This window comes from Ambystoma mexicanum, chromosome 3p (assembly GCF_040938575.1).
Source record: "Ambystoma mexicanum isolate Mex_15411 chromosome 3p, UKY_AmexF1_1, whole genome shotgun sequence".
Lineage (NCBI taxonomy): Eukaryota > Metazoa > Chordata > Amphibia > Caudata > Ambystomatidae > Ambystoma > Ambystoma mexicanum.
The window spans coordinates 876,595,423-876,607,697 of record NC_090925.1 but is presented as its reverse complement, the minus strand read 5'-3'; the positions used below and the strand labels follow the sequence as shown (position 1 = coordinate 876,607,697).

The following is a 12,275-nucleotide window of genomic DNA, read 5'->3' as shown; positions in this document are numbered from 1 at the left end:
GATCTGGCCGGGGTCCCGTGAGCCCAAGATATGGCAGTGTTAGGCAAGAATTGATGTAGTAACCCTGGAGGAGACTACACAATACTTGTCCTCTTGGTATTAGGTACCCCACCTATTGGTATAGGTCTGTACTACAAAAGTTGGTAGTGTGACTGAACAGCCAGACTTATCTCAAGAGGGGTAAATGTGAGCTGTAGAGCTGTAGCAATGAAATCCACCAGTACAAGTATATAAGTAACACTTACACTCAAGGTTTTTAGTTAAAATATATACATATTATTTTACTGTTATTTTTAAATAAGTATTCTTGAAAAAGGGCAATGTGCAACAATTGAAATACACTTCAAAATACTTTCTTAGAATCAACCCAAAGCAAGTATATACTCTTTAAAGATGCTTCATACACACTTCCTACACCTGCAGGTGACTTCACTAACTAGGACAGTAAAAGCATTTATATATTACTTGTACACTTTATAAATTCTGAGGTTAGCAGAAAGGAAAGGTCAAAGGAAGGAAAAAGGTTAAACAGTTTCTCAGAGCATGTGAGCACTTTATATCTTCCAATGAAGTCTAGATAAAAACCTTTCCCAGCAATAATAGTTTAAAACCAATGCATCACCTATGAGGGACAGTAAGAATCAAAGTCAATGGGATAGAAGAGTCTGCAGGGAGCCAGGACAGCCAAAGTCAATCAGAGCAAAGTCTATTGAGCGGAGGCACTTCTTAGATAGCAAATGTCTTGCACAAAGTGAGAGAGTTTGTTGAATTAAAAATTCAGTGTAGGGTCACAAGTTACTACACTTGTGAAAGTTAGAGCTGAGATCAATTCTGGAAAACACAGCTACTGCAAGTTTCAACTGAGAAGAGCAAGCTACAGACAATGAGCTAAGTACCCCAAAGTCAGAACAGTACATTTGGTTCGAAGAAGAGGGTCCAGCTGGCTTCTGTATGGTTGCAGCAATGCAGATCCTATGTTCCTGGGCCTCAGTCGTGGGGTCAAGAGGGAGGATGTCTGGGAACTCCTGCAGCAGCAATTTGATGGTCAGTGGCAGCTACGGGCTCTTCACGGTTTCAGCGCTCGGTACACAGCACCACCACGGATCTTGGACACCAGTTGGGCTTCCTTCACTCCTTGAGTTCAGCACTCTGGTGAGGCGATCAGAGCTTGGGTCGTCCTGCTTCAGGAGGGTACTCAGGAGACTCATGGAGCTTTTGGCCGACTTACAGACATTGCACTTTCTCGACCCCACGCACTTGGCTCCTGCAGCAGCAAAGAAGTACAGTTGGGGAAGGTCTTCAAGCAAAGTTCATCTCTGGGTTAGTTGGTCCCACTAACCCAAGGGAAGAAGTTTTCCTTTCCGGGGCTTCTCTTGTCGATCAGAAAAAGGAGTTTTAGCACAGCAGCAGGGCTTCACCGGGCAGTTCAACGGTTAAGGAGGATGCAGCAAGCTTTGTTCATGGTTTCTTCGTCGGGATGTCCTTCCCAGTGGTTGACTCTCTCTTCATTCCAAGAAGCCTCGCCTTTTAAGCAGGTTTCTCCCATTCATGCACAGCCAAGCTGTCACCCACACAGCAGGGTGGCTGTCCTGCAAGGACAGCCAGCCAGCCAATCCAGACTGGGTGCATTCAGGGAACCATGGAGACAAAGGACAGGGGAGTTTCGGGAACCTCCCTCACTTCCTGCCCTTGCAAACACACTGGAGCCAGAGGCGGGTTTCAGTACTGAAGCCCGTCAAAGGCAAAACGAACAAAGGGGTCAAACATGGTTTGGCGCGCAGAGTAAAACCCAAGAAAGCCCTTACAAACAGAAAATGGTGAAAAAAGAAGACCTCAGGCATTTTTACAAAATGGTCATGCATGGGTGCTATACTGCAGCTGAGGATTCAGCCTGCAGTAGAAAAGCACAAGGGTAGGAAAATTAAACCACTGCCACAAGCCATTTAAAGTAGTGAGGGTAACACAAACATATGTTCATGAGTAGGTAGGAAAAGGGGATACTAAGTAACCCCCCAGCACTGTATATAAGATGGGGTGCGCTGGACCTACAAAGAGAAAAGTTAAGTTACGTCAATTCCACTTCACTATTCTTGGAAACTGTAGTTCACCCAAGAAAAGGTAGTTAACTTTATGAGAAATCTAAAGGATTTCTTAGTTACACTGCACTGAGGGGTGCTGGGTGGAACCATACAAAAAGTAGATGCCTATGGCGTTTGTCAGACTCCAAAAACAAAGGAAACATAAAATCCAAATCAGATCAAAACACATGAGAGTGAGAAAAAGGGCCTCACGCACTCAAGGGTTACAATTAAAAAGACCTCAAGTCCTGCAAAAGAGCTGGGGGTCTCCAAGGTTGAAGGGAATTAACACAGAAATGAGAATTCTCCCTAACAGGCAGGAGTTGGAACCGGGAGAGTGCTCTATTCCTCAGTCCCATATACCGTTTGTGTCCCCTAGCAGGAGATCGAGGGTAGGTAATCTCCTGCCTACATCCACTCTGCGATTCAATACTGGGATAAAAGGTGTAGGTGGCTTAAAAATCAGACCGGGACTGAGCCCCATCTCACCGATATAGCAGACACCCGGATTTTACACTGGGCCTTACTACAGCCAGGTACACCAACTGGGAAACGCGCAAACCCGGAACACTGGAGAAACTATACAATACGGATGGTCCCCACACATTTGATCAATGCATAGAAAGGTTTCGGCTAGCAGAGAAAGAGCTTTTCAGATATATTCAACTAAGACACTGGATCCCAAACAGGGAGGTGAGAGCAGCAGCCGCCAGCAAGCCTAGAAGTTTGGAACTACTAGCGGCAGAAGGAATAGACTGTAAAAGAGTCTCCCAATCCTACAAATTGCTAGACTCTGAGGACACATTGGCTGTTTATCCGTACGTGATCGAGAAATGGGCTCGATTATGGGGACGTATGCAGAAAGATTTCAGTTGTACAAATATATACCGAAGAATACATACAAAGTGATCTACAGATGGTACCTCACTCCAAATACACTGCATCAAATTTATGCGGGGACAACAGACTTTTGTTGGAGAGGCTATAGGGAGGTGGGTAATATAGGGCATATGTAGTGAAAGCGCATGATGATTCAGAAATATTGGGAGGAAATCCTGGCTAGGATTAAAGACATTTGCGATATTCAACTCCCATGGGACCCTTTGGTGGTAGTTCTGGGCAGTCCGGATGAGGAAGGGAAGCACCCAGTGTCGAGGAATAGAGTGACATTGATCACTCAGCTGCTGAATGCGGCCTGCCGGCGATAGCCCTTTTTTGGAAGATGCCTGAGAGCCTTTAGCATGCTGGCAGATAAAGATTTGGGACACACTAGCTATGGAAAATATCTCAGCAGTATTAACAGACACACATGTTAAATACTTAGACACGTGGGCACACTTTATAACATTTGTGCAGGATAGGGAACATATGTACCACAAGCCTCAAATTCTGCAAAACGTTTCACTTCTCTGAGGCTCCACTGTTGTATTTACAAGAAGATTGTAATCCCAGACCTGTTAGAGAGGGTCAACCCCAGGAGGCTTGGTCCTATAATGGCTGTAAATTCATTCGCTAGCCACTCTGGAATCTCATTGTATGTTTAGCCTTGTGGTGTTCCCCATCGATCGTCTTATTATTATTTGATTTATTGTTGAATATAAAATTGGACTAATAAAGATTGATAAAAAAAAAGAAATAGAGCGAAAGAAAAAAAAAACCCTCCAAGAACAACCCATTCCCCCATCTCTTTTCCTTATACACATCTAGACCCCCGCCCACCCCCAAAGAAAAAGAAAATTAATGAGCTCACAGGGGGAGATTTTTTAGATATTGTTACATTTTATTTTGAAATGAGGGAAGAGTTCAGTGAGCAAGCACTAGGCTAGGTCTTCTGCTAAATGTGGCTGAAATAATCTTACACAAAGAGGCAAGGTCCAACTCCAGAACAACGCCAAATCTTCTTTTTGAATAAGGACAAAGAAACCTACCTTTCTTGGAAAAACAGGAGCATAGATAAAGAGTCCTACACTAAGGCTATGGCAAAAATGAATTCAAGACTGGGTGATAGGTTAAGAACAAACAATAATGCTCTAGCTGACTTCATCACTCCTCTAGCAATGAGGTCACCTTTGCATTTTATAGGGTCAATCGGGTAACCCTGCTGTTGGGATTGTATTGCCTTACACTAGAACCATAGAAGGTCCTCTTCTTCTCATGGAGCCAGCGGACAACATTCAAAACTCTCTTGCAGAGCCATCTACAGAATATTCTGTTGGTTATGCAGGAGACACTTTCTCATGCAAAGCTTAATTTGCTTGTTCCAGTATCAACCTAGAAAGTACAATCTGAAAGAGTATGGCATGTGTAGGGATTAGTGCACTTGTGCAGAGTCACATAACCTAAAATGTGCCCTCCAGCTTGAGAGACATTAAGTTGTGAAAGCCTTGGGAAAGGCCTAAGAGTTTGGAAGGAAAACTATGAATTGGCCCAAGAGCATCACTTCCCTTTCCAGTACACACCCTTTTTCTTTCCCAAAGGGAAGTTCAAGTTGCAAGCCCTTATCCTTCCTGCCTCCACACTGGACTGGAGGTACAAGGTATGATCGCTTTCTTAAAAACAGTATTGTTCCATTGTCCTTTATAGAACATGCCAAACTTCCCTGTGGCACTGCCCTACTGAGTGCTATGCAGGCTTTGCTATACTATTGGTGCAGAGCAGTGTAGAGGTTGGGGTGCATCCTGGGCTGGTCCCTGTGTCCCAGATGTGGGCAACCTGTAATTCATACCTGGGTTTGTGGGACACAGTTTCTAAAGTTGTATCAGAGGTGGTCTCCATCATTTATTTCAATTGTTTTAGGGTGGTTCCCCCTTACATTTGAAGATTTTAAAGCCAAATTTGCCCTAGTTGAGTTGGAACGTTTCAGGTATGCACTGATATGGCCTTGGATTAATAACCTATTGGAAAAGAGTCGGATATTGGGAGACCTGGTTGGACTGAGCTCACTTCAGACAAAGGTGTTGACGGGGGCAGGATTTCTCAGCTTTACAAATTACCGGGGATAAACTTACTACAGGTAAAACCTTATGTTATCATTTGTTGAGAATTGTATGTGGGGCATCCCTTCGGGGATGATACTTCGGTGGAGAGCTGGGCTAGAAATCACACCTCTTGAAAAAGCGTTACCGAGTGCATGTACAAATGGTACTATTGATGGCACTTACCCCTTCTTATGTTACATAGGATGAACCTTGACCTGGACCAAACTGTTTGTGAGGGTGTGGTCTTCGCAGAAGTTATTTTCATATGTGGTGGTCCTACCCGTGATCCGCACTTTTTGGGTATCTATTTGAACTCTCAGAGAAATTATCAGGATGGACCTACCGCTCAACCCATTGGTGGTTCTGCTGGGGGGCTCGGTTGAGAATGTTTACCCCAGGTCAGGATGCTGGACACAGCTGGGAACCCAACTTTTGTTGGCGGACACAATCACTGTTGCACAGGGTTGAAAAAGGCCAGAGGGGCCGATACTGGTTTTATGGAGTGTAAAGGTATGGGATATTCGGGTGGCCGAGGTTACAGCTTGCATGAACAATAAACTGTCAAAAATGTTAAATGGTTGGTCTCCATTTATAGATCACCCCTTCTTTGAGGGGCAGAACTGGGGGGTCATTATTGTGCCGGGACATTGTTTTTGTATTTCTGCTGTTTAGGGTTACTGCTACGCCCAATGATCACTGTAGGTCACATCTTTGGTGAAAGTGAAGTTTCAAAAAACAGAAATCGATATTGTTGTGACTCTTTCATTGGCAGATGCCCCCTCCCAACCCCCCACCAATTACGTTCTTATTTACACTTAACTGATATTTAGCTTTACTGTAAATGCCTGCCTCTGGTGGTGGAGTCCTGCTAGGTGGACTATGTCATCACTTGATGAAAATAATGTGCATTTTATCTTTCTAAGCCCTGTCCCCTTTAAGGCTAAAATGGGGCTGAAAAGAGCAGCAAGACAAGCAAGAAGATCTATAAGACAGGAAGAGGGAATGAGTCGAATAGGAGACAGTCAGCAGACATACACACTACAGTAGCTGTCAGAGGAGGTGATGATAGAAAGACAGGTAGCATCACTACATAGGAGTTGACATTAGACACAACATGGTTAGTGGACAGAAAGTAATGAGCATACACATGTCCTACCAGGATCCTCTGGAAGCAGACGCGGCACCGTGCTTTTGCGAGGTCTCTCTGTGAGAGTAGTAGCGGCTCCATGTCCCCGCCTGGGCCCTCAGGCACCACGCTCTCCTCAGACGCGCAGCGTTCTTTGCGCTGCGTGCCCTTTGCCTTGCTAAGAGCCTTGGCCCGCACCTGTCCAAAAGCAACAGGCATGTGCAACGGGGGCTCAAGTGCTGGGTGGAAGTCCCGGCGGTATTCCTGTTTGAGCCATCGTACAGTCAGGGGGAGGCGGCACCACGGGGCTGCCCGCAGCATGTGGGACATCACTCGCAGATGAAACTCGAAGCTCGATTCCTTCTTGGACTTTCGGGCCACGTGGGTAAGACGGCGTGATGCATGTGGGTGTTGCCAGGCCCACTCAAACTGAAAGGAGAGGGATACAGCACTGTTAGAGATTCTCAAAAATGACAAAGTGCTTGCCAGGCTAAAAGCTGAAATACAAAAAGAAAGATGAAAGCGAGAGTAAGGCGAGGGGAACTCTAATATTGGAGATGCCGAGGAAGGCCAATGTTTCTTAACAACGAAAGAAGGCTAGTTTACAGAGAAGGACAGAAATAGAAAAAAAAGAATTACTTATAACTCAGACATGAACAATGCACCTTGCTACAATCAGCGAGCGATGGGATGGAACAAAGGGCAATAGAGGAAGAAAGGAAAAGCAGTTTATTCATGTTATGCAACGCAATGAGCAGCAACTGTAATGGGAAGCAACGACTGCAGTCATGGAAAGCAACAACCTTACCCGTAGGGCAGCAATATCCGAGGGGAATCCGTGGATGATGAGAACCATGTCCCTGAAACGAGAGCAGAGTGCCCGAGTGTTAAGGAACCGCAGCACTATACCATTGAGGGATTGGTAGGTTCAGGTCACACATTTCATCTTCAGTATTTGAAATTGGGTACATACTCTCTCCGTGCACGCAGGGTGGGAAGGGTGCTTCCTATAAGGAAATTATTTTACCACAGTATCTATTTCTAATATAGTATTTATCTTAAAGACGTGCGCGCACACACAAACACAATCCCATTCACAGATGTCAGCAGGAAATGATCAGCATGGAAGCGTGCACACATAGTTACTGTAGAAGGACCAGATAGAGTGAATCAAGAAGCCTGAGCAAGAACATGTGAAGCTAAAGACAAGGCAAGGTATGGTCTGTGTGTAAAGAGAAGGATGGGAACCTGGCAAAGCAGAGTGGTCTGGTTTTTCTCATCAGCCATCAAAATCTATATTTCCGTGCTTTTAAAATTCAGCAATAGTTGAAAAAAGATTTTTTTTAATACTCTACTTTTCCAAAGAAACAAATTCATTGCAAACATAAGAACAAAATCAACAAGAAATTCCATAATAATCCCAGTAATAACTGACAAAAGTAACTAAAAACAGAAAGATGAAAAAAGCTTTTTACAGTAGGACTCCATGTACAATCAACCCTATGTAAGAGGAGCAATCAAATAGTGAAAACACATACACATATAGAAAGACAATAAGACACATCCCAAGCGCGCGCGCGCGCGCACGCACACACACACACACACCCCGACCCACCCTCCCCCAACTAAGCACACACTTGCCCCCCCACTCCTGCGACCATTTCAAAAGGCCACACTTAGCCATATAACTCGTTATATGGTCCCCACATTTCCAAATAAAATTCACCTCGATTCTGTTTTGCATCATGTATTCTCATCGCTGGACAATGTCTGTAAAACAGACAACCAGCCGTCCACCATCAGCTTTTTCCTCGTTTTCCATTCTCTTAAAATGTGCTTGCCTGCCACCATCAACACTTTATCCAACACCCGAAGCTGCGAGTCACACTACATCTCCCATTAACCAAAAGCAAAACCACTGAAAAAGGTGACCTCGGGAATACCACACCTAGAACTGTATTCAATCTATCCAACACTTCCCTCCAAAAACCAATACCACTCGAACAGTCCCACAGCATGCGCAACAAAGTGCCTCTTCTCCGACCGCAACCCCAACCGGACTCATCATTCAACATACCTAACCCATGCATCTGCACTGGAGTCCAGAACAAATGACCTAAAATACTTTGATGAATACATCGCAAACTCAAATCCATCTGTGACTTAGCACCCACCCTCAATATAATATCACACTCCTTGACAGAGATATCCCTTCCCAACTCCTCAATCCACGCCTGTCTCAATGGTTCCCATGATGCAACATACAAAACCTTCATAGGCATTGTTTTAAGGAAGGTTGATACCATACGTGGCGGGGAATCAAACAAACCACTGGTTGAGTCCTCATTTATTTTTTTCTTCCGCATTAATGGCAACACCCAAACCTTGGGGTATCACGGCGGTAGTACATCAAGCGTTAGGAGCATGTTACACATGTTACAGTAGAGTAGAGTCAATAATTCACAGTACATAGGTCACAGTTCAGAACAATACATAAGACACCTTATTACTCGTACTTATCGAACAGCCAAGTTCTGGTTAATATTTTGAAGGTAGAAAATGAAAGTTCATTGCGGATGATAGAGTGTTCATTTGTCTGTTCATAGAGAGGTCAGCTTCAGGGTGGACTCCTAATGTCTTTATTTGCATAGAAACTGGGATGGGTGTGCAGTCAACGCAGAAGTGTGACAATATGGGATCGAGGTGTGTGATCTGGTGCAGTGAGCTAATGACGAGGAGCTCAGTGGGCAGCCATGCAGTTTTGGATGGTGCTATAAACTGTATTCATTTTGGTAGTGTCAGAAACATGGTCACCTGCGAGCGGGATGAGAATTTGAGTGTCGTCCACAAAGTTGGTATAAATAATGCCACTGTCATACAGTGTATCAAAGAGGGGTTTTGTATAAAGGTTATACATGGTGGGCGAGAGGCAGGATCCTTGAGGAACACCTAATTTTGCTGGGATGGCCTTGGCCACTAAGTCCCCTATGGCCACTTGTGTGGTCCTTCCACTAAGAAATGATTCAATCCAGTCTGTGGCTTCATGGGAGAAATGGAAGTGCAGGATGAGGTGTTGGCAGAGGATATGATTATCAACCAGGTCAAATACTGCAGAAAGATCCAGCAGTAGGAAGATGACTTGGTTGCCGGAGTCCTTGATACTATCCATGTGTATTTTTAGGTCTAATAACGCTGTTTCTGTACTGTGTTTAAGGCAGAAGACAAATTATCTTATGCCTAGCATGTGATTATTTTCTAGGAATTGCTGGACTTGAGAATAGGCTAGACGATCCAGTATTATTAGTAAGAACGGGACGGAAGTAATGGGACGGTAGTTTGTCAGGATCAAGGGATGATTTTTTTTAGTAGAGGTGTGATACAGGCCGATTTAATTGTGGTTGGCACTGTACTAGTTGCGAAAGAGGCTTTGGCGAACTCAGTAATCATGGGTGAGAGTGATGGCGAGCAGAGCTTCACGATATGGACTGGGCAAGAGTCGCCTTTACAATTGGAGGGTTTGAGGGCTATAATGGTTTCTTCTACTTGCACCGGTGTAACTGGAGAGAAGGTGCACACAGTGATGTTCGGTGGGTGAGCTGCCTTTGGGGGCCTGAATGAGTGTGGCACAGGAGGTTTATTGGCGAGGATAGGTTTTTTTTTCAGTAATTTTGACCACGAGGGACTCAATTTTGTGAGAGAGTGTATCTTGAATCATGGTGCACCAAGCTTTCTCAGCCTGAGTACTGGTGATTGGGGGGATAGGAGTTTCCAATTCACGGAGGGTCATTGTAATTATTTATAGAGCGCTTATAAACAGGTGAAGTGCTTCAAAGCGCTTCAAGGCGGCACAGGAACAGGGGAGTACGGAGTGAGTGGAAGGAGGGGGTGTAAAAGCCCCCCTTATTCCTATGCTTCCTGGGGAGGCCAGGTCATGGCTGCTTTGGGTCCAGGGCCCTGGCCCCGAGGCACCCGTGTGGGGGCACCTTCAGGAACCACAAACCCTTTAGTTAGGAACTACCTCTGGACGCCACAAGGTTCACGTGAGCACCCTGCCCATCAACACGCGAGGCCGCATGGACTCCATTTTGTAAACTATAGGCTCCATTTTGTGAAGGTAATGGACCAGCAGTAGCTCTCCCAGGCTCGCAGCTGCTCCTCCGAGCACACCCACATAGCGCGCAAAATCATCTCCTCAACTCCTCCCTCTTGGCGTTCACAGAACCGCTCGGTTCCCATGAGAAGGCCAACTGCGAAAACGCAACAACATCCACACTGTATCAATTGTCTTCCGCCTCCCCACGCTAACTCAAGACGATGCCCGGAGCCAGGGCCATCCGTCTCTATAAACCTGCCCTGCACCCCACGGACCCTGGCCATAAAAATATAATCCCCCTGTACCCGAAAGCATGGTCAACATGTCGAAAGGAGGTTCCTAAATCAGTGAATTTAAAAGTGTCTTTTACCTCATGTAAAAACATATACTAACGTGCCGACGAACTGAGAAAAGCCTACGAGTAGGCCGTGTAAATATTATGCATGAATGACTGGAAGCGTTTATGTTAACCTGTTATATTGAAAATATATTGCTGACCTATATCGTTGAAGTACATGTAACACGGCTCATATAGTACAATAGTTAGCAAAATGAATGTCTTTATATGCTCTCACTCTGCTTCCTCACTTGTGACAGAATCGAATGCAACCAGATAAACATGAATTAGAAGTTAGCCTATGAATGAATGGATTAAACCGTCTTGTGAAGTAAAGACATTTAGCCATATGAGGATAAAAGCTATATCTTTAACGTGTGTTAATTAAGTACAAAATAGCCAACCGCATGGAAAGGACTGAATGTCAAGAGTTCTCTCGAGGGGAGTTAAGTTATCGTGTAATATAAGACCAGACCGCAGAGGAAGGTCCCAGCTCATCCTGTTACTTTGACCCTAAGTGAAGAATTATCAATGTATGGACCCTGAACCCCCATCATTGCAATGTCCATTTACCATGAAGTGTGTTTTCCTGAAATCCAGCCAGGCTGACCATGTGTTTTGAAGTTTCCCGTGCTCATGCAGAACAGGCACTCCCAACCACCTATTGACCCCTTAACCTCCACCTCTTGTCTAGTATATCCTAAGTGTGTATTGGTAGGAAAGCAATTCTGTTAGTGACAAGGAATAATTCATGATGATCAAGCTCGACTCAGACCCATGTTTTCTCAAGCACAATGATACACGCCTTACCACTGGACAACAAAAGTAAAGTTCCGGATGAATGGCCACAAGGGCAAATGTTGCTGATAGGGTGTCTACACGTCATTCTCAAGATGCCAAGACGCTGAGCCCAGCTGAACTTTCGACCCGAGCATCGTGTCATGTCATCACGTGCCCATGGACCAATCCACCATCTCCGACCCTACAGCACCTAAAGGGGCCAACCCTTAGTGACCAATCCCGATTGATTTTGTGCCCAGTAGGCCTTCCCCCTTTCAGACAAGAAAAATCATGTATAAAAATGTATTGCAACATGTTTTCTGCAGAGCGCTCTCGGCGTGAGCAGAGTAGATTCTATTTGCCCTAATTTAGATAAAGCCTTTAACCGCACTCTCACTTGGTCTTATTCCCTTCTGGGATGCGTCTTAATTGACTCTGTTGGGTAATTGCCAGCAAGGCTGGGGTCCTCTCACTGTCATTGGTGACCCCAACGCGATAGGGTTCTTTTCTCGTCCTTCTGGCACGAGACACCCCACTGCTTTGACCCTGAGCGCGCTCCCTCAAGAGCTACCCGCCAACGGCAACCAGTACACCTAGACGTGCACACGCAGTAGGGCGAGCGCGTACGGGATCCCTCTTAACAAAACCCATACATACCACTCGCCAGAGCCGGGCATGGTCTTTGAGCGAGGAGCGGCGCCCTGTCTGATCGGGTCCAGAGGGTCTCGGATCAAGACAGACACGCGAGTATCAGGTGCGAGTGATATTAAGCGTACGGGTGGGAGTCATATTAAGAGGTCCAGGGATAAAACGGCATACTTATTGGTAACAGGGGTGAAGGGTTGTGTCTCAGGGAAAGTGAAGAGGGGTCTGGGAGTTAGGG

At 45.3% G+C, this 12,275-nt stretch overlaps 1 protein-coding gene across 11 annotated transcripts in view; it reads right to left on the bottom strand.

Moving 5' to 3' along the window:
* The window catches only part of LOC138581047 (structure-specific endonuclease subunit slx1-like), a 353,913-nt gene that overhangs the window by 178,800 nt on the left and 162,838 nt on the right, over window positions 1-12,275 (bottom strand). For all 11 annotated transcript variants that reach the window (XM_069652082.1, XM_069652074.1, XM_069652075.1 and 8 more), the window contains 2 exons: window positions 6,991-7,042; window positions 6,213-6,611 (listed from right to left, as the gene is read on the bottom strand). In XM_069652082.1, the coding sequence (XP_069508183.1) occupies window positions 6,213-6,611; window positions 6,991-7,042 (451 nt within the window). The remainder of the gene's footprint in view (window positions 1-6,212; window positions 6,612-6,990; window positions 7,043-12,275) is intronic.